The 23,965-nt window shown below is 38.1% G+C and overlaps 1 protein-coding gene across 1 annotated transcript in view; it reads right to left on the bottom strand.

Moving 5' to 3' along the window:
* LOC139729605 (phosphatidate cytidylyltransferase 2-like) overlaps positions 1-21,879 on the bottom strand; it is a 33,007-nt gene extending 11,128 nt beyond the window's left edge. The window contains exons 1-3 of the mRNA XM_071640533.1: positions 21,678-21,879; positions 1,911-2,026; positions 1,157-1,253 (exon numbers count right to left, since the gene is read on the bottom strand). Of these exons, the coding sequence (XP_071496634.1) occupies positions 1,157-1,253; positions 1,911-2,026; positions 21,678-21,788 (324 nt within the window). The 5' untranslated portion in view covers positions 21,789-21,879. The remainder of the gene's footprint in view (positions 1-1,156; positions 1,254-1,910; positions 2,027-21,677) is intronic.
* Positions 21,880-23,965: the final 2,086 nt, after the last annotated feature.

The raw sequence follows: 23,965 nt of genomic DNA, 5'->3' as shown, positions 1-23,965 counted from the left end.
TGGAGAATCCATATATAAAATTTCATGTGTTAGGTCTAATATATCAGCAAAAAAATAAAAAATAAATAAATAAAAAAGAGAAATTATCTCTGCGTCATGAGTACAATAAAATAACATGCTAGTAGAGAATAGCAATAAAAGTTAATAGATGTTTTAAGAAGAATGCATATTTTCCTTTTTTGTCCATGACACATTGTTCACCTTTTCTATATGATTGTGGAATGACACCATACTACATACACAACTTTAACATATTAATACGCATACAATTGTATCATGCTAACAGCCTCAAGTGAGGCACTGCACATATTACAGTGATATATATATCAAACAAATAAACTCTCTAATATTAAAAACACATTCTGCTGGGTTAGCTTAATATCAATTTGTTTTAGATTCATTAGTTCAATATTTCCAACATCTTCCAGAAACTGGCAAGGTAATTTTCACAGCACAGAAATGACAATGTTTTGCACCACACTGTGACATACCCACACACAGGTAGTTAAAATGAAGGAAATACAGATATCTTCCTCTTGGAAACTGTATGGGATCTACAATTCATGTGCCTATGAAATGACATTTTTTTTTTAATCACAAGGTTGCCAGTATGTGCCCTTAATACAAATCAACATGTGTTTTTCTCCCAATTCTATCATGAAAAGGATAAGAGCTTGGTGCACTTTGGCCCTCCAAAGATTTATGCTTCAATAGCAATAGAGCAATTGTAGTAATGACAGGTGTGTGTCTGTGGATAGTACATATTTCAAAATGACATGTAAACATATCTCTGCCTCTACCGGTTCCATAACATTTGTTCATCACTGTTGACAATTGCTCCCATGAAATATCTGCATGCTACTCAAGCCTGAACATAAATTTTACCCACGAACATAACCCTAACCCTAATCCCAATCCACAAATCAAACTAAACCTTAAACCCTGTCACAATCCTAACCCTAACCCCAAGTCCTTGGAGAAAATAAGACTGCAGCAATCGTCGCAGGAGCAAATGTCATGTCATCGCCTTCTTGCTTCAGGCCATTTTTTTTTCATCGTTCATCTTCCACTTCCACACCGGGGGGGGGGGGGGGGGGGGGGGGGGGGGAAAGACTTGCATAAAATATGAGAATTGTGATAAAAATCTCTTTCTCACCAGTCCTGTCAGACCCACAGGCCCCATGTAGATGACAACAGTGTAGAATATCACCATGGCGAACGACACGGCCCCACGGATCACCCAGTTCTGCCATCTGGTGATTCCAAAAATACACAAATATCCCTTATCAAAAACAAAAACAAAAAACCAAAAAATGCATACCCTACAAACACACACATACACAAAATGCAGATATTCACAACACACAAAGTGACTATTTTAACAGACAATACATTTATGTTATGTTGCATCCAATACACATACATGTAGATATTCACAGCATTGATATTGTAGATGATACTTGGTCAAAGAAAATGAAAAACAAAATCAATTGCACAATATTTCAGAGATTAACACAAGATATTCTGATAACTGTTTTGACAGAGTTCATGACATCATGTCCATAGATAATGAAATTAAACAAAAATATGTACATTGTAATGTATTTCCTCAGAATCATGCTAAACAATATAAAGTAATGATGACATTTTCTTGGAACATATAATGATCCTTATTTTCTGGCCTAGAATATGAAAAAGACCCATCTTTTTATCGCATCAATGATTGTTACATTACACTTCACATGCGTACCTGGGAAAAAAAGCTCATCATCTCTTAATGTGTATGCATGCTACATCAAATTTCATATTTGAAGAGAAAATTTTCAGAAAGCATAATTATGTTTTTGTTGGCAGTTCTGCAACAGGATATGATCACAACAAGATTGGAAGAAGGATAATGTGTGGCTCACCTTGGTGGTAACCCTTTAAGAAAGAAAGGTATGTGGTCCTTTTGGGGAGGAATAGGAGGCTCCTTGATCTCAGGCAGTCCAATGTCCTCCGGAGGAATGCATCCTGCCACTGGTTTCTATGGCAACATGGAGGAAATGTATGCAGGGTGAGAATGCAGGTTGTTAAGGAAACACAAACATCCTTAAAGAAGCAGGAACATGGAATGCAAGGCATGTCTAATGTGTTGTTATAATCCAACTGAAAAAAAATCTGATAATGAATTGTAAAATGATCCTGCTTACTTCTTCATATATCACTCTTTCTTTCCCCTCTCTCTCCCTCTCTCTCTCTCTTTTATTTTATTTATTTATTTTTTTTGGTCTGCACAACTGAAGTCTGCACAATCTGTTATTGAGATTGAGATGTAAAGAAGAAAAAAAAAATGTATAATTCTTCTGCCTACCACTACTTGGCAATACACTCACAGTTTCCATCCTTCTAAAATTGAACACAATCACCTGACACTATTTGTAGTTGGGTCACAGTCATTACATTTCATTGATGCTCCCTATGATAACAGTCATCATGTACAGAGTAACACACAACAAATAAAAAAGAAACATTGTAGTGAGGCATTACCATTACAGGACTGCATGCATTTCTCCTGCAGAGATAATACTGAAGCAAGAACAGAACCTATGGTGTGTACATGTACAACATGCACGATGTTATACATGTGTATGAAACTAAGGGACATCATTTGATGTGAAATGATTTGAAAGAGGGCAACTAGTAGGTATTGTAACAGCCATTCATTGGATATGTCTCTGGGGAATGACAAAGAATATAATTATCTCCGCTGGTCATTCTAATTACCGAGGATCAAATTAACACTTTATCCCTCATGCATAGCGAGGGGGAGACTCGGCGTGTGAAGGAAGCCATAAATGTTAATAAGATGTCCCATCCGACAGACAGCTAAACATCAGCCTCTGCTGAGGCAGACAGGGTTGACAGACACTGCAGTCAAGCGTTAGTAAACAATGCAAGATTTTTTTTTTTCCCAAGCGGAAAAAAGATTCCTCAGCCAAGCCTTGACAATTTCCCAAAAATCTAAGCTGTGGATGATAATCAGATGTCATAGCTGAGCTAATGTAAACTGTCTCTCAATTTAAAGGGGAAATCCAGTCCAAATATACGTTAGTCTGGTAAGAAAGAGTAAAATATTATGAGTTCAACGACCACAATTTTGACTGAAATCGGATGAAAAATAAGGAAGTTATGACATTAATGAAGTTTTGCTTTTTTTCAGGAAACAGGTCTTGGACGGTCGATATAAATATGCAAATGGCAAAGTGAGCATGTCACCCCCTCACAACTTACAGTACCATTATATAGTTTGTACATAAAATTGTGAAATTTCCAGTTTTTCATTCAAACGCAATTATGCCCGAGGCTCAAATCCTCATATATCTAACTGATCACTATTCTGAAGTTATTCAATCAGGAATAACATCATGTTTCAGAATTCAGTGACAGAAATATTGAATTTTCATCATTATTTTGTACACGATCAATGGAAAACTGTAAGGTTATGACATGGTTAGCTCACTCATTTGTATATTCATGTCCACTGTACAAGAACTGTTTTGCAGAAATTAGCAAAACTTCAAAATGTCATAACTTCCTTATTTTTCCTCTAATTTCAGTCAAATGTTTACTGTTGAACTCGTAAGATTTTACTCTTTTTTATCAGGTTAACTTATACTTGGACTGGATTTCCCCTTTAAGGATGAGGGAAGGGAATGCTCCAGGAACTTTCCAGTCATAGCAAAGTGGAAAGTGGATAGTGGAAAGTGGCATCTACATTATAGCCTCAACAATCCTGATGTGTATGATTTGTGTGTACACTTGTATGCATGTTTTACTGTACTGTATATGCCACATATTTTGCTGGGTTTTTATTTTTGCCAATTATAAGAGTCAGGCACTATTCGTGAATTTAACAACGACCCAAAATATTAAATCTGATCCATACATAAATGCGACATGTACATTCTGCCGTTCATTACTGTATTTCACAATCACAAATTTAACTACTTGCAGAATTACTGGGAAGTCCCAATTCCAAAAAATATGATTACTGAAATGAAAATATGTGGCATATACAGCATGTCTCATTATGTATACCCAGTACATAAATTGAATGTATTGTGATATAAGCCATGTTCAGACGTATTTCTATCCGGAGTAAAAATTTATGGCACGGTAATTGATATTTAAATTAATGCATATCCTACCACGACCCTTGTGTCCATACGACGGTCGTGGGAAGAAACTGCGACCAATTTATGTGCGAGGGTCGGTGTAACTTCCGGAAGTAGTAGCGCCGCGCACGTCGACCATGCGATTGTTTTTTTACCAGTGGCATTTGTCTTCTCCATTCTTGTTAATGGAAATTTCTGCATGAGCGCTTAGCTTCTTTGTCGCGATCGACTAGGTTAAAATTGCACGTGTACTCGCAAAATGTCAACATTGCGATTTGACCCAGGAAGTTTTACTTAGATCGTAAGGTATGTAAGTTCATAGATACTCCGAGGGCTTGTCCGCACGGGCAATTTACTCCGACCGGCTAGTCGTGGTAGCGAGATACTCCTGAGAAAACTCAGGAGTATCTCGTTCGGAGGAAGAGGTCGTGGTAAGTTCCTCCGATCGGAGGAAGTTACCACGACCTTGTCCAAACGGGCACTACTCTGACCTATCCTCCGAAGTTACTCCGACCAAGCTTCCTCCGACCCTTACTCCGAAATTACTCCGACCAAAACTGCCTCCGTCTGAACACAGCTTTCAGCTACAGTATTTCATAATACACAGTGCACATTGCATAACCATTAGATGGTTACATTCTTCCCAGGCAAAAGCATCTTTTACTCCAAGACATACACAATGTACATGGATCTCTCCATAGTACATTGCATGTCAGCAGATCTATGACATTTGACCTAGGAATGGCTTAAATGAAAATGGTACATATCATATACCACTAATGGACATCCTGGCTTTATTCACCATTGATGGCAGCTTCTTCAGTACTGGCTCAACTCTCCCACAAGACCAGGCTGTAATAATCATTACCCCAGCACGGCATAGTATTCTTTTACACCTTGTACACCTGAGACATACGGGGACACTTTTGCCTTTGGTATTATTAACTTTTATATTCCACATACTACGAATGTTGCAATAGGATTGGTCCAGAGCTGATCACATGATGAAGCGTAGTTTTGCCCATCACATCACCTGAGAAGAAAAGTTCGTTACACTCTATGTTGATAGTCCCATTTGTTTCGCTGATCTCCACACAGTCCACACAGTCCTAACGCAAGATGAGTACGCGCGAAATAAAAGTGCGTTGCACTGTGGACTATCATGTGACCTAGGTCACTTGATAGTACACAGTGGAACGCACTCTCACTTCGGTGCCGCGCGATGCGCGCAGCAAATTCATTGTTTTGTCATCTACGCGCACACGTAGCCTAAGCCCTAAGGATACCTAAAGACAGCCAAAACGGTTTCAGATGTGGAATAAAATGGGAATTTCTAGGACCCTAGATGTGGAATATAAAGCAAATAATCAACTTTTAGTTTCAGGCAATGAGACAAACTATCCCTTCCTCAACGATCTGAATGTGTACGCTATCTTTCCTCAGCTGCGCTTCGGAAAGGTAGCTACATCCAGATCACCTCGGAAGTGATAGTTTGTCCCATCACCTTCACCTATGTTGATTATTTGCTAAAACACATTATGTCCAAGAGTATTCACTCTGGGGTAGCAATCACATCTTTACATTGTGCATCGCTTTTAACCCAAATAAGAGTGTATAAGAAGGTTATGCACTGACATTTAAATACAAATGTATGAATATTTAAAAGTCTTTTTTTTTTCACTTACAAATTGTAGCACAAAATTAGCACATTAAAAAAAAAAATGTTTCAGTCATTTTCATTACTGTGTAATTGAAAGTGTCTTATCTAGTAAAAACCAGATAATCAGCTTACGTTTATAGCTAATGTAGATTTGATTTCCTTTTCAGAATTATATTCATACTTCCCTAATTGTAAGCCCTGTCCATATGGTATGTACATGTAGATATGAAGTTAACCCGTTGAGGACAAGTCCCGAGTATACTCGAGCAGGTGTCTATGAGAAATGTGTGTTGTAGCAAAATCAAACCGTCCTCAACGGGTTAATCACACATGGTGCTGACAATCATACATGGATTCGCACAAGTTACTATAATTACAGCTATAATTGAAGATGTAATAGCTTTTCAATGCCAACATTTGGCATTTGTCCTTTATGCCCTGTTTCAAATTAGCAGACGCAAGGTTAAATACTTGCAATTAAATTGGAGTACTGGTAATGTCATGACACTTGTCACATCACATCAGCCCTAACTCCCACATACAGTACATCATGAGAAATATGCTGGTATCACTACACTGACTAAACCACCCTACATTGTACATAGGGTTGTAAAGATTATGCATCTGTAGTACATTATTGAACATATACTGTATAAGAATAAAACCATTGTTTGAGTTGGAATACAGCCAAGTTCTGTCCAAGAATATAATGTGATAACATGCATAACAGTGTAGAAAGACCATTTCCTAGAAATGTCTCACTACAAAGGCTCCACTGTAGCAGTAAGATCAAGTACTAGTAGTATTACCTTTCTCTTTCTCTCCATTTGTGTGTAATGTACACAATTTAGTACTCCAGATGCTGAATATTTTATGGGGGTTTCGTTTTCTTTTGTTTTTTTTTAAATTTTGCATGTCAAAAAATTAGACAATTTAACAACCTGCCAAAGTATCGCCCTCAAGTTACATGCATACTATACCGTACATGAGAGCGATGTACATACACTGTACACTGTACATGCAATAGGCGAGCAGCAGCTGCACACAGATGCCTTAACTGTATACATGTGCACATTGTATGCATGCCAACATAATAGTTTCCTATGCTGAGCGCAAGCAAGCAGTATGATATTCGTGTTCCTGATCGCGAATTCAACCATCCGCGAAATTGTCTTACAGCTCCCGGGGCACGAACTATTACACCTGCGAAATACTTGGCATCTACAGTATAACTGAATGTGTAATGTATGCATACACCTCAGAAATTTTATTCAGTGCATGAGACATTGTCCAGGTGCCTTTTATGAGACGTGATGAAAGCAATTAATCTTTCATTTCCATTCGCAAGATGAATTACTCACATTTTGTATTTTGACCATGTTTTATCCTATTGTGGTGTGAGACGTACCCTTCCCATTAATTTTCCAAAGGTCTTCTCCAATGTACCTTGAACATGTCAATGGGTTGAGTAATGGGAAGACTGATATTGTTGGCATAAATTGGGATGTTCACTGTAGAAGCATGTTCGCTGTGCCTGAATAGCGGGACATAAAATGTGCCTCATAATTCTTACAGCACAGAGCACAAGGTGAGACTAACACATGATTCAGGTACTGTACAACCTCTTAATGACACAGCATCAGTGTCTGTTATCTTTTCTTCAATCTGTATATGTCTGGTATCTCACTAATCTCAGCTGTATACTATCAGAAGGGTGATGCACTGCAAGCAGTTTGCATACAGTGTAATCCTGATTTTGCTATCAACGAACGAACGGTCATTTCAAAGGGTTTACTTAGACTGTCTTCTGTCTATAGATGGAACAAGGTGCTACAAAGACTGGGGCACAATGACGCACTCATTTTCTACACGCTGGCTTAGCATGCTGGCTCATACTAAAGCAGCAAGCGCTATCTATAGAACCTCAGTGTACAAAACAAAATTTATGTTACGGTAAAACCTTATACAGCTGTACCTTTGAACTACAAGCAGGCTGACATGCTGTACAATACTAATGGCAGTTTGTCAGAGTAGTAATTTGTTGAGTGTACTGCACAAAATTGTCACATGAAATTTATAATTTGCTATCCAGTAGAACCCCATTGTTATAGAAACAGCAAGTGACATGAAATAACAACTTTCATGATAGAATTTTTCACAAAAAACTGTTAACTACAAATTGTAATTTACATCTTTTCTTCCTTTTTTTTTTGGGGGGGGGGGGAGGGGACACAGCATAAAGTAGATTGGATACTTAAAGTACATTACGCTTTCTGTTTACAAGGCAGAGTAACAGTATTCAATACTCAATACAACCTGTACAATTACAGATACTAGGGTATACGGCCTACATGTCTATGAAATTTTACGCCATGTACAGATACACTGCATCCTTGATCTCTTGTGATACATACACTGCAACCCACAATATACTTGCACATTGGATAATTTTCCTTCGTGAGTGCATCAACCATCGTACACTGTACAACGTACATTGAATTTACAAATCTGTATACCCTTTTGTACATTACTATTTAAGAATAGATTTTGAGCTCACAACATTCATTTTCATTTTCACACAATGAATGAAAATTACTCTATACATGTAATTTGACTCTTTCCTATCAAAGTATCAACTACATGTATACACAACATCGTGATAAAACAGTTCGAAAGAAATGTCTAATCTGTGCTGCAATTAAACAATCATGCGTCAGCATCATTATCGGTGTTAAATAGAGACTCCCCATTGAATGTTGAACTGCATCTATGCCTGGTGTGGTATGAAGTGTTTGGGGTGGAATTCTGCTTGAAAGAGTCACATGTCATCACATGACGTCAAAGCCAAGACAAGGCCAGTGTACTGGCCCCGCCCCCTTATTATACAGCAGGAGGTATGCACAATACCAACAGCAGAAACCATAGGAGCCTGAACTTGAGATTGTCTCAGTGCTGATGGAAATACATTGCTACACTGCTGGGTATGCCAAGAATGGCACATTTGCTAATGTATCTATTAATAGTGTGCAGGGTTTATATCACTAAGTACTGCAAAACAAAGGAGATGCTCACTTTGAATGCGCTGCCTATTATAGGGGATCTTGAAACCCCCGAGACCATACACAGAAGTCATCTAGTATAGGAGCAGTGGATTACTGGAGAACCAGAAATGTTCGCTTGCATTTTAATTTCACAAATCCTGCAAGAGCCAAGATTTGCGAAAGTTCTTTTACACTATATTTACAAACAAGTACAAACATGCATCAAGAATGCCAGTGGAAATTCACAAAAAACTTCATGCCGCGAAAAAGACCGTCGGCTCAAATTCGCAAAAATATAATGTCAAGAAGGTACAATGTATCTTGCTTAATACATATATTGTACAGTAACCTGTGACATTTACCTCAGCTGCCATCAATACATTACAATGTGTAATTTTATGTACTACCTATGTTGTATTATTGTATACAGTCTGTGAATACACAGTACACTGCTAGCACATGAGTGGAAGAGCTTTTAAACATTGTACACAATCATGAACCTTGTACAGTTTATAGTTGATACAATGTAGAACCTCTTGGGTTTCCATTCTGTGAATAGCAGATACTGCATGCATTTACATCATTCGTACATGTATATGCACACATGTATACACACATATCATATACACACAGACATACAAACACTGTACATACATTGTGCAATGTACATTGTACATATTGTATTTTAAGTATGTAAAATCATCATGATTTCATTTCCAGGAAATTATTTCCAAAATGATACTTGAATTAAAACTACAGTGTACACAGACAACAGCCTTGGTCTTCCAAATGAACCAAATATTTAACAAGCTAAGCTCAGTTTTAAGTATAATACAGTGTATGTAGGTTCTATTATATTTCTTTAGCATTTATACTTCAGATTACAAGTTTCACAGACAGACCACCATGTGTATTATACAATGTGCATGTGTTTGTTTGTAATATTTTATTGTGCACCCTAGCCGGATATCCTTAGTTATATCTAATGTATTTTTCATTGAGACATATGAAAATAAAATCAAGATCGAAAATGAAATTGAGATACATCAGCAGGGAATGATTTTCCTGGTATCGCATCGCAATTTGTTATGCATTTTTACGACACTGCCACACAAACTAACTCTTGAGTAGCAGTTTTCTTCAATAGAAGTGTACAGGATACCATGTAAAATATTGTTCATCAGCTGAAATTGCTAATCAAATGTGAGTTGGAAACTTATTCCCTGCATCAGTGATGAATTCCTTAGGTACAATGTACAAGCTTGGACATGAAATCATATATCACGTACCAGTATTGTACTGCAAACATGCATTGTGCTTTTCTACACATGTACAGCTGTACAGTGCTCTATGCACAATCAACATTCCATCTCTCTTCTCTTCAAGGTTTGCTGGTATTTTTAGAATGAAGAAAAAGTGCTACAACCCTAGTAAAGTGTATACTGGCCATGAAATGGTCTGGACCAATGTGAACTGGCTGACAAGTGAGCACTGCACAATGTACAACTGTAGGGAGCAGCTGAGACTGCCATACACAAGTGTAATAACCTCAACCTTCAATACTACTATTACTAGGAAAGTCTACAGTATACGGATATAACATTTTTAAATGATAATTATTGTCCCAGCACATGCAATAGCATGAGTACAGTGTACATTCAGCATCAAATCAGTGTGTCTTCATACAATAAAGGAATTTACATTAGTTTTTTTTTCCACTATTTTCAACTTTCTTGATCCACCATAATTTAATACAACACAAACCATGAAAGAACCAAGCAATACAAAGTAGACAGAAAGAAGCCAATCAGTCAGCTCATTAATTCATGCATGTGTACGAATTTGAGTAGACAAAAAAAATAGCAAATGGTGTGTATTATTATACCCCCACAATCTTTATAATACTTGATAGCATCTGGGTAGATCTTTAAGGTAAATGACCGATGTCTCTGTCTTATCTGTCTATTATACCAATAACCAACTCCAACATTTCATTGCTATAAATAGCACTATGTCTGTATACCATAGAATAGAATGCCCTAAGGTTTGAATACCCAAGCAATGTTTACACTGTAATCTGCATGCATGGGCCTCAAGTTTGACCCACTGTACGCATTATAGGTTCTCAATAATTTGTAATAGGCTATTTGCAAAGTGTAATAATTCAGTGGAATGCAAACTGCATATTAAGTGTTGTTCTTGATGTCTTTACCAGAAATGTTGTTTACCTTGTAATGTGGATTCAGTGAATGTAGAAATATTAGGAGAACACATAAAAGTAAAGTTTGAGGAATATTTGCAGACAAGGTGTTTAAACGTTATGAAGTTTTGTTTAAATCCATAATATGAGTCGTCAAGGATGTGTCAGCTCATTTAGGAGACTACATTTTATTTTTTTCTCCCATAGCCATTCGGGGCAAAACTGGTTTTGACAACACTGAACTGAGCATTAGCACTGTACATCTACTTGCATTCATGCAACATATGCCATATATTACTATCATCACTCTGACCAGGCACATCCATTGTACCAGGGTACAATGTAATCTGGACCCTTGATTTTCACTAAGGTTTTATATGTCACAGTGTAACATGAGTGAGCTTTGTACATGTGTACAATTGTATGTGTGTGTTATACTTTGTACATGTACTGTATATTACATACACTGTACATGTACGTTATGAGTGAAGAAAATGACACTTGCAGTCCAAAGTAGGTGTAAAAAAATGTCTATATCTGGCCTCTTTGCTTTAATAGCTGTACACTGTATGAGAATGATAACTGGTCAAATCAAGCTGCAATGTATCCTGTACATGATGTCACATCTATACCCAGGAACACACATTGTACATTGTGAAAAGGACTGCCAGTACATGTATGAGAGAAGATAACAAATGAGGGAGGAGAATACCAAGCATTACAACCCATTATCAGTGATGTGTATGGCATTAGCTAATGTGTTTTTGCCACACGTGTACAGTACATATCTCTCCATGCTCATCACAGTGGAGTGTGATATTCCTCTTGTGACTTTTCTTTCCTACTTCTTTTTTCATGCTTGATTCTAAAGATTGAAAGCATAATATACATTTACTGTACCCACAAGAGAGCACATTCAAAGATTCAGATACTAAACTCTAAAAAATAGCGTATGTGAGATACAATGGTGTAAATGCATGATGCATCAAATTTGTTTCCTGTTTTAAGTTAATGCTTTTGCCACTGAATTTTCCCTGTTTCCTATCAAACCTACCATGTTACACTTGATGTGTAGGTCCTACATGTTTGGGACTCTGAAACTGTGCAGTTGTTTTGTGAATGCTTTGCTATTAAACTCTGGCTTTAAACAAAAGCACCATTTTCTTTCAGTTGGGTTCCACAATTCAAAAAACAGATGTCATCTTCATAGTAATTGTGTTCAAAATCTTGTTTTTCATTTCAAATGTACTTCAGTATCAACAACAATTTGAGCAGTCATCTTAACAAGGTCTAATGTGTACAAAGTATGTTTGTAGATACTGTTTCTGCAATTTTGCAAGACAACTGATACTCACACAATGTAACAACTCCCAAAAACATTGTTGCCTATTCTCAAATGAGCTGTCATTTTTGGAATGCATGGAGGGAAATCAGTACCCCTTTCCTGAAAAGAAATGTTAATTTCTCTTTCCATCATTCTGATTCTTGATCACGAAGTCAATTCCTCATGAAATTGTCTGACTGTAAGTTCCAAATTGCAAAATGATATCGTCGCTGGGGCGACAAGACCTCGTACATGTATGTATCTACAAAATGTCAAATGTTCAGGAGAGCAAAACAACGTGGCAGCCAAAGTACTGTATCCAGTGGGATAGACATTCCTTTGACATGCCGTGGTAGCTTCATTTTTGGGATTTGAAGAACATCTAGGATTTGGACAGGACATCACTTTACTGATTATTTGATCATTAACCCCAAAAAGTCATTTTCACCAAAATTACAGTTTACAGTTACAAGGTCTTGTCAACCCAGCGACGATATACTGGTGATGTACACGTACACTGTATGGCTTACCCTTGTACACAGTTTAACTCATGTGAGACCTCATCATGTTTGCAGCAATGTTTTGTACATTGATTTGTATACACTTCAACACACAATGATTCTTTCTCACACAGCCATTCCCAATGAACAGAATATACCTGTGTGAACCAGTACAATAAGAGGCTTCCAGATACAGTGCACTAAAAGGCACTGTATTGTTGTACAGTATATCTTCTTCTCTACAGGACATGCAACGATAAACACTAGAGACCTGTCCTGGATGGGTAGTCTCATCAACGGTTGAATGAACCAGGGAGGTGGAAAGCCCACCTCCCTGAATGAACCAATGGAGCATCTGTGGAAATTCAACCGTAACAGCTGCACGGCTAGCCCTGCAGAATGAGCTGGGTGGTATGAAAATTTAAGCCGGTCAAACCCACATCTGTGCAGGTTCATAAAGAGATACCTGCCTGTTAACGACAATACCAAAATGTCATTCTAATTAGCCAAGTCTTCTTTATCAATATGGGTAAAAATGATTCCAAGTATGCTCTGTTACTAGCCATTTGAAAGTGCTCATACCTTACATTCTGAAAAAAAAAGGAAAAAAAAAAAAAGAGGAACACGCATTGGAAAGTAGAAAGTCATACAATATTATTACCATAAAATGGAAAGGACCTATTGTACTGTGAAACTTCAGCTGACACTACAGGTCATCACAGCTGATTAAATTTGTTGGAGTGTTGAATGGACAGGTTTTCTCAGGAACTTCGTTTTTTTTTTAAAGAAAAAAAAACTGTCCATTCCAATCTGTTGGAATGGACAGGTTTTTTTGTTTGTTTTTTTCTTCTTAGGATCCCCCTCTAAGATAATAACATTCCAATAACTGTATCTCATATACAAAATTGTAGTAATTCATTAATCACATTTGTTTCATCATAAATATTTTTGTGTACTTGAATTTTTTCCTTTTTTTTTGTTAGCTATTTTGACACACTTTCAGCCTTTGGCTGCATTGACATTGTTATCAGTACATCATTTCAATCGATCAATCAGAATATGCAGTTGTACGCATGCTGCATTGTGCATGATGCTTAACAAGAGATCAACAATAAAACTACAGACCTGCACGTACAGAGCACTGTATAATGACTCACACACAAGAATACATAATTCAGTATGTATTCACTCATCTATCACAGGTACAGTGTACAAACTTTGACAGTGGACAGATGTACATTACACCTACAATGTACGCAACACTGCTCACTCTTGTGTGCACGCATCTAATGTACATGTACAAACACTATGATGTCGGTAGATTGTACACATGATGACAGTTGACAAGCAGTAGCATTTCAACCATCAGTTGGAGCTGTAGGTCTTCCGACTCATTATCCCTACTCATTGTGCCACAAGCTCATAAGTCTTGGGGTAACTGATCATTTCTATAATTAGTATGCTAGTCCATTCCTATGGAATAAACTCCTACAAGACAAAGATAAACATACATGCATTAAAAACTTACCACTGGGAACATGGGTATTTGAAATAATTCTCCTACAAAGTATCTTTGAAAGGCAAATACTTTAAAAATGCTAAATTTCAAATGTTCATTTCCCAATTTATAAAGATATTAACCACTGGAGGATAATTGGTTCCCCACCTTCCTTTCGGTAAATTTTAAAAGTAAAATCTCAGTTTTGCGGTGAAAGTTGATGTTGGTACACAAGTACTGCAATCATGTTATCACCAAAACAATGAACATGGCAGAGAGGGTTTGTCTGTTTGTTTGTGTTCTTATTGGGGGTGGGGGGGGGGGGGGGTGGGGGTTAACTACAACTAAATGACTTCTGAGTAGATGTTCCTCATGCTTATTGTTGTCGTTGTTTTGGTTGTTTTTTCAGAATTCCTAAAAAACCCACTTTAGTCAAACGTGTATAAACACAAGCAGATTTATGTTAAATACAATAGTGCATGGATGGTACAGGGTTGTGTTTGGAATACAGCACATCTTTAACTTACTGACTTTTTATACTTTTTAATGTTATTACCTCCACCAAGGAGGTGTGCAAAGTGAAACTCAAAAGACTGAGAACAGATTTGGATGAAACTTACAGAAAAAGTTTACAATGACACAAGGAACAGATGATTAAATTTTGGTAGTGATCCAAGAATTTTAATGAATTTTTAAAGGACTTTTGGTCTTTAGGTGGATAGGGTCAATGAACTTGGGCATTCAAGCTGTGCGTATTTGAGGTTTGCATACATGCACTAAGTAAAGTACTGTTTACATGTGCTCTGCTTGGGCAAGGGGCTGCGATGATGCTGATGATGTAAGCACAAGGCTTCTGTATTGGGAAATTGTGTGATTTTTAGCATACATGTTAACGCAGCACAGTGTAAACGTAGAAATCACTCATCGCTATGGAAGAACAAGATCAGTGGTAGAAATGAGCGGCTTGGCGGAGGTCTGTGCTCTCAGAGTATTTTTCTAGTATTGTTAATACTAACACACAGCTATACTATTATATAGCCCGACCAGACACCATGCGAAACGACATTTGTATACAGCGACAGGGCTGTGTATAGACATTGTACCACACAGCTACAAAACAGAGACAAGCAGTTGAGTGAGACAATATGACTGGAAGGCCAGATCCCCATTAAAAATGTACTCTTCTTTTATCACTCACAAAAGTCAGGAGTCTTTGTGGAATTATCTCATTTTCATTATTTGACATCACAGAGCCAATGCAATAATGGTTACACTGTAAGTGCAAGCAATAACCAAAAGCTAAAGGCCTGGCAAAATAAATAGGGGGGGGGGGGGGGGAGGTTACCCCGGGGCGCTCCTTGTACACAGATACATTTGTATACTGTGGGAGCGCCCCGAGTCAAAAGAGTGCTATCTCTGTACGTTGAAAAAGAAACACAAATTTTCATGCCACTATAAGTTTCGTATTTTACCAGCAAAAGACTTACCGTACTTTTATAATATACATGTTTCTTTCCTTTACGTTCAATTGTTAATTTCCACATTGATCCCATGTAGTCTTGAAAAGACGTTTTTCTACGAGTTCATTTCCATCCCTCCCGTTAATACTTCGGCTTTCGATGCAACCTTTGAGTGGCACTTTGCGCATTGGCGATATGAATAACGCATGAGAGTTGCGATGATTTTAGCCTTTGAACCAGGCCCTTTTGCTGCGCGCTTCATAGTGGCGAGCGAAAGGGTTCGAGTGAAATGCGGCTGTACCGGAACGACCCACAACACATAGAGAGCTCAGCGATCCTTAACCCCGTCGCGGGGCGCTGTAACACAGTAACAGCGCCCCGAAGCAACCCATGCAATTTTAGGAAGCACTCAAATGCACTGCAACACGTAAACAACTCACCGCTCAAAAGGACACTTGGATTCGCAACGAAAAGCCACATGATATAAAACCATTATTGTTGAACAATAGAAACGACTATGTATTTCTCACCATTACCTCCGAAAACAAGATAAATAGTCATCTTTGAGACCGTCTACTCGAAATACTGTCCGTTCGCCGTTTTGAACGTATCACGCAAATATACTGATCTGCGCATGCGCAAATGAATATTCATATTTTACGTCATCTGCCATATGTACAATGTTGCTCGTATTTGGTTCTCGGTCTCATTTAATAAAGGACACTTGTTCGTACCAATACGATAGGTATCATGGAGTTCAAAGATGCTCTAAGTGAAGTAGAGGAGGATGCAAAAAGAATTAAGTTCAAAGTGGAGCAAATAGAAATTATCAAGAACGCAGTGAAACAGAATGACACCTTCCTAATGTTGCCAACTGAGTTTGGCAAGAGTGCTTGCTTTGGTTTCATCACCAAATCTTGGAAGTTGGATAAAGCAGGGCTGCACACTAACCCATTTTTTTTTTTTTTTTTCTGCCGGTCCAACCTGTCTCTGTCGGATCAGTAAATATCCATTTTTCCTCCCCATTTTTGTACTGGTCGGAACAGAAAATTTACTGGTCAACAACAACCTGAAAAAGCATTAACTGGCTTGCAAATTTATTTTCATGTTTTTGTCGACAATAATATTACCTCCCCCCCCCCCAAAAAAAAATACATTTTGCAAATAAACATTTTGTAAACTCAAGTGCCTTGTTTACGGATCATTTTCTTGAGAAGGAACAAAAAGGAATCATTTGTGAATTGATTTGTTGATACGAAAAGGAAGTAAAAAAAAAAAAAAAAAGGGACTGAAATGCAGTTTTTAACTTTCCTCCGAAAATTTCTTCCCGTATCTTGGCGTTCTTGAAAGTACACTGCAGGGTCGAATTTGTAATGCTTTGTACTCCTATCTCTTCTTCGTGTATAGAACCATTTTAAAAGAATTGAATGTTTGTGAATCAAAGTGTTAAATGATTATGAACAAAATCAGATTGTATCAAATGCGTTTGTGACTTTTTGTCAACATCGGCGCACGTAGAGTAACACGCGTTACTTAAGTTCTGCGCTTTTCACATTTTTGGTGCTCAGCTGGATTGTAATGATTATATGAATTATTTTTGCTGTATAGTATTTTCTGATGCACGTGCCAGAAGGGGTCCTTTATTTTTCTCCCGATATATCTTTTTGCATTTGTGCATGCGCTCTTGAAAGGTATATACGGCAGCATACGGCATCAGGGTCAAATTCACGATTCTTTTTGCGCTTATTTCTACCTCAAATATCAGCGGGATTGTGACGATTTCATGAACTTTACTTCGGATCACTGTTCGGATGTAATCTGTTGTGATGAACACACCAGAATTGTTGACAATGCGCCCTTTATTTTGCTCCGGTAATCTTTTCGCATTTCGTAAATGCGTCCTCTCGGATTAGAAGAAATGATACGGCCGAATTCATGATTCTTTTTGCACCTCTTGTTCTCCTCAAACTTCAACGGGAGTGTGATTATTTCATGAATCATTTCGGCTGTAATTTTTATAATGCACGCGCCAAGAGGTTTAAAATGTGTCTTATTTTTCTCCCGAATTTGTGCATGCGGTATGCGTTTTTGAAAGATACACAGCATGCAGGGCCAAATTCACGATCCTTTTTGCGCCTATTGTTTCCTCAAATTTCAACGGGATTGCCATGATTTCATGGATTATTATTCGGCTATAATCTTAATGATTCACGTGCCAAGAGGGGTTGAAAATGTGTTCTTTATTTTTCCCCGATAAAATCTTCGAATTTCGTAAATGCGTTCTTGAAAGATCATAACACGGCCGAATTCATGATCCTGTTTGCGCCTATCAATTTAATATCAGCGGGATTGTGACGATTTCATGAATTCCTACGGCTGTAATCTTTTACTTTGCACACCAAAAGGGGTTGAAAATGTGTCCTTTTATACTTTTTACCGATATTCTCTCCCACATTTCGTAAATGCGCGTCCTCTCGGATTAGAAGGTATTCACGGCCGAATTTATGATTCGTTTTGCGCCTATATTGTCTCCTCAAACTTTAACGGCATCGCGGTGATTTTATGAATTATTTCGGCTCTAATCTTTTGTGATGCACACACCAGAAGGGTTGAAAAAACATTCTTTATTTTTCTCCCGAAAATCTCTTCGGAATTATTCATGCGTTTTTTGAAAGACAGTATTCAGGGCCGAATTCGATATCCTTCTTGCGCCTATCGTTTCCTCAAATTTCAACGGGATTGCCATGATTTGATATTCGGCTGTAATCTTTATGATGCACCACCAGAAGGGGTTGAAAATGTGTCTTTTATTTTTCCCCCAATAATCTCTTCGCACTATTCGAATATCACGATTTTTTTGCGCCTATTTCTATACCTCAGATATCAGCAGGATTGCGATGATTTCGTGAATTCTTTCGGCTGTAATCTGTTGTGATGCACGCACAAGAAGGATTGAAAGTACATAGTTTTTTTTTCCCGATAATTTCTTCGCATTTGTGCATGCGTTTTTGATAACCAACATGGCATGCAGGACCGAATTCAAGATCCTTTTCGCACCTACTGTTTCCGCAAATTTCAACGGGACTGCGATGATTTTATGATTTTTTTTTTTATTTTTTTCTCGTCACATTTTGTGCATGCGTTCTTGAAAGGTAAACAACAGGACAAATTTCGTTATCCCTTTTGTGCCTATCTTCATTATGAGACCATTCTGAAGGAATGAAATGAAAACAAACGCAATCAGATCTTTATACTGCTGTAATTTTTTCAATTTTTCTAAAAATCTGCAAAAGTAAACTCGTTCTATCATGTCATCTGCCACGCTGCTGCAAAGCCGGGATCGGATCATGGGTTAAAAATAGGCATGAGTGAAATGACCACAGAAATGCGTGCGCCTCTACGAATACATACTCCTTGTCTGATGGCATGACCGCCGATCGCAAGCAAACGAACGATGTAAACGCGTTGGGGAATACCGGCATGCATTTCAGCAGTATTGTACATACACGTATGTATAAGGCTTAAAAGGGTATTGATCAAGCAAGACAACATTAAAAAAAAAAAAGCCATGGGGAGCAATGGAATACAATCCCAATGACCATGTGGATGGATCTGAAAGGGTTAATTTCTAGTTTTTCATTAACCAATCCATTATGCCTTTAAGATGAAAGCCAATCTAAAATTTTATCAATTTCACGACAATGATAAAAAAAATCCAGCAGAACAGTGCAAGAATGATAAAAATCGGATAAAAAATAAGGAAGTTATGACATTTGAAATTTCAAAAATTTTCAGAAGACACTTCTTGTCCCACTGCTATGAATGAATGAATGAATGAATGAATGAATGAATGAATGAAAATGAATGAATACTCAAGAGTCAATTTTATTTATCTGTATGTCACAGTACATAGAAATTTAGCTTCCAATTCTTCCAACTTGTTACACACAATAATTATGAAACACACACGCACGCGGACACACATACATGTACACACAATCAAACAGAAAGTGACAAGCCTGACAGAAAAAGAAAGACAGGAAGGATCTCCTCTCATGCGATAGTAAGTCTTTGGGGGGGGGGGGAAATAGGTCTCTCAATAAATAATCAAACAATTCTCAACTATTGGAAATAAACAAAACATGTATGTAACAGAAGTGTATTCAATTCAAATCACAGTAGAAAATGAACATGAAGCAAAAATGAATATGAGTCCCCAAGAAGCAGAGTTTGTGAGTGGAGCCCATTGTGAATGTGCAACATTAAAACTATAATGTACAGTGTGAAAGGAAACTTGATCTACATAGATGAGACATCTGGGGCATTTCCTCTGCAGACTGGGGAAAAAAATAAAAAACAAAACAAAACATACCCTCTATCATGAAAATCACCTATTATTTTCTTAATCCTTCACATCTCCAGATGTTCATTATGTGTGCACTTCCTTTATTGCAAATAAATAATGAACCACACATTCGAAATGCGCTTTAAAAACGAAATAAATAAGTGCCGGTAGGCCCGATAGTAAATCATCGCCCAGCATGCATTCTATTTGTTACGTCTCATGAATATTCATTTCAGTTCTCAGCGAGCCGTCCGGTTTTTTTCCACACGCATACATTGCGTATTACAGTATATGCTACGTTTTATCCATATTAGCGCATGCGCTGTGTAAGTCATACTACAATACGAAATGCGGTAGGACTATAAAAACCTCGGATAAACTCTTTCACAGGGCTCTCAAAACAGATCATATTGTAAATCAACTTCGCCTGCCGTGATTGTAAGTATCTTATCTAAGAGTAAGGCCACTAATTTCGGTATAAAACCCTCTATTTTGGTCTCTGGTCACGTAAATGCTTAGCCATATCAGGTGCTTCCGTGACAGGATAGGTTTGCTGTGCGACCCCTTTACGGTACGTATTTGTCCGTATGGGGTCGCTGCTGCGGTTAAGCGATCCTATACGATCGCTTTGAGTTTTGATACCTGACATCATTCTTTGTCACCTCAAACTCATTAGATGTAATTTTCATTAATGACACTACATAGCTATGTTATCGATATTGACAAACACATTTCACAACCTATCGAAAATGAAGATTATAATTTATATATGCAGCATGTGCGAACGGTCCATCTGATAATCGGGAGTTCACCCGATCGGACCGTGCGTGCTGCTACCAAAGAACGCACGCACGCAGTAGATCGCTGCACTTCCAGCCACACACGTGCATGCATAATTTGCATTTGCTGGGTGGTCAACGTGCCATTTTGAATTGTGCAACGATGAACCCCCGACAGTCGGGGATTGCCCTAGACAGTGCCATTTTTTTGTTCAATGGACTTATCGTGAGGGCTCTCTTGGACTTATGTACCTTCTGTAATATAAATTATAAGCATGCACTTTACACGAGTAATGTACAAATGTCTACAAGTAATGTATCAATTGTTTTGTAGTTGTGTTGTGGATCCCCACTTTTGATGGCGAGGCCCCGTCTGTCGCAGTAATAGTCTAACTCATAACTGCAAAGAATGCTGAACTGTCCACACACACTCTTGTCTCTTGTTACTTGATCATGATTCTTGCTCAATGCCCTCAAGTTCACCTCCATACACACAACACCTGACATTTATTTTGCTCCTTAAATTGTGTACTACACTATACTATAAAAATTTACGAGAGCTCTAACACCGTTACTTTGTATGGCTGCAGATGCCAGCGAGAAGTACGATGCGGTTCTCGTTGCCTGTGCTGCGTGCGGCAGCCACGGACAAGTATCCCCGCCTACTCCGCCATAGGCATAGCGTCACTGAAACCTTACGAGTCCGTACGTACCTCCTCTTCACCGTCGGTTTTGGCTGGTTTCTCTTCAACTTTCTCCGCTGCCTGCGTCGAATTTTCGGCCTTTTGGACCTGATCCCCTTCTCTCTGACGCAGTTCACTCATTTTTAAAGGATGACAGCCAACACAGTTGCTCAACTGACGAATATTGGCGTAAAGATACAGACCTGTACAATGGACTCACAAAGCTACCAGACAGTGGACGGCAGCCTCGATCTATCTGCGTACCGTGCGTAGTGAATGTGTACGATGTATATTTTATCAGTGATCTCGTACTGTACTGCTGCATGATGCGGCACTGCACTTCACTGCATGCTACATCCACACACGATCATCAGTTGCAAGTTGCAAAATAGCCCTAGCGCCCTCTTTTGCTTCCTCGCCCACACTCTCAAAGCCAGACGGAAGGAGAGGGGTCCTCGTACCGCATAATCTGTGAATGTTTTATCAAATTAGATTATCCATTTATAAGTCGCGGAAATCAATGATAACTCTCGCTTGATAAAACGGGGCTCAGTTTTATATGTCTTTTATCTATCATTTGTTAATCTGTATGTGAAAGTCTGCTTGCTGCTATCAGTGTCACGGTGGTGTGTGGCTAAAAGAAACTCACATTTACAATACCTTCGTGTGAGATTTTAAGATCAAGTTACTGAAATTGAAGAGTTGCTCTCAAATAAAGATGTTCCTTACGAAGAAAACATCGCCTGTCATTTCGCTCCAGAATCTTCGGAAGGGGATGAACATAGACCCCCTTTGGTCAAAACAAGCAAAGCCCCAAATCGTCCCTCTACTCCGGTGCCACGCTGGTACCATTAACTAATGATGAAATTCAATGATTTAGACGAATGAACGATCGAGAGGTCTTAAAATCTTGGGGAACAGCGATGATAAACTTTTAAAATACCCACCTGCCAGACATCTCGGTGTCCATGTTCAAGGTCCTCCTGTACTTCCATCTTTCCTCTCTCCTCCATTCCTTGTCTCTATTGATCTCTCTTTCCTCTTCTTCCGCTGTCTGTCTCTCCCACCATCTCTCCTTTTCTCTCTCTATTATAAATTATGTCTTCCTATACTCTTAACAGTTCTGGCTGGAACTTATTTTTCTAAACCTCGAATTTGTCGTTAAGGACACTTTTGCTAATGCTTTGCTACACTTTTAAGTGATATATAATTATGCTTCATATCCAACGATAGGTGATCAACCCCTCAATCAAATGATAACTTAAAGTTGCCTAAATCATTGTCGAGGCTAAAGAAAATTTGACAATGATAGCTTTGCATTGTCACATTTTTTTCCCCGGATATAATCTGGTATTATACCACCTTGTCATAGATTATGCAGTTCACGTTAGGAGATTATACGGACATGTGCTATTTGTAGGTGTTGGTATTTGATATGTGATAGGCCTACTAAGATTATGTAACTGTTTGATGGCTTTAACACCCATTTCTTTTCTTTTTTTTCGGTACCGTGTGAATTTGTTTTTGATTTGTTTGTGTTGTTCTTATGGATGTAGTTTCGTATTCTTTGTTTTTTCTGTCTTATTGATTCGCCCTTTGTTTTTCTAAATTGTATTGTATGTTGTATGTTGTTGTTGTTGTTGTTGTGGTTGCCGTCGTCGTCGTCGTCGTCGTCGTCGTCGTTGTCGTTTTGCAGGTGCGGGTGGTAGAGTCGGTATATTGCAAAATGTATCTGCCTAAATGTGAAAAACAAGGAGACCTTGTAAACCGCTGATAATTAAATCAGACGTCTGACCAAAAATGAAGCTGTGTATAACCATCACGAAATAATCATTATGGTCAAGGCACTGACCACAGAGAATGCCCATCCCTAAAAATGTCGCAAGAATGGTCCAAATATCAACGCATCGATCTGCAAGAATATAACGTTACAAGGTTCGGGATTAACAGCTAATTCAGAATTATCGAACGACTTTTACATGATCATTGCCTAGCAACGAACGCAAATTTTGATCTCGAGTCCTCTCGACAGTCAAATTTATGATCAAAATTGACCTCAATACGCATAATAACATTTACAAACAACAGAGCTATCGACGTTTCATCAGAATAGAATATTCTGTAAGGCAGTCACGGAACTACAAGTGTCAAGTCCTATATCGTATACTTTATGCACACTGACATAACTCATTATTTCGACGTCAGTACCACATACGTTTTCGATTAGCTTGCACAGTAATTCTCTAGATTTCCTGTTTGACATGGAATCCAAAACCCATGTCAAATCCTGAACTTTTGATATCTATAGAATTGTATTA

The sequence above is a fragment of the Diadema antillarum genome, unplaced genomic scaffold, assembly GCF_040938485.1.
Source record: "Diadema antillarum isolate AM-2024a unplaced genomic scaffold, OU_Dant_1.0 seq00000248_RagTag, whole genome shotgun sequence".
Lineage (NCBI taxonomy): Eukaryota > Metazoa > Echinodermata > Echinoidea > Diadematoida > Diadematidae > Diadema > Diadema antillarum.
The sequence above is the reverse complement of the archived record's forward strand: the minus strand, read 5'-3'. Positions and strand labels throughout refer to the sequence as shown.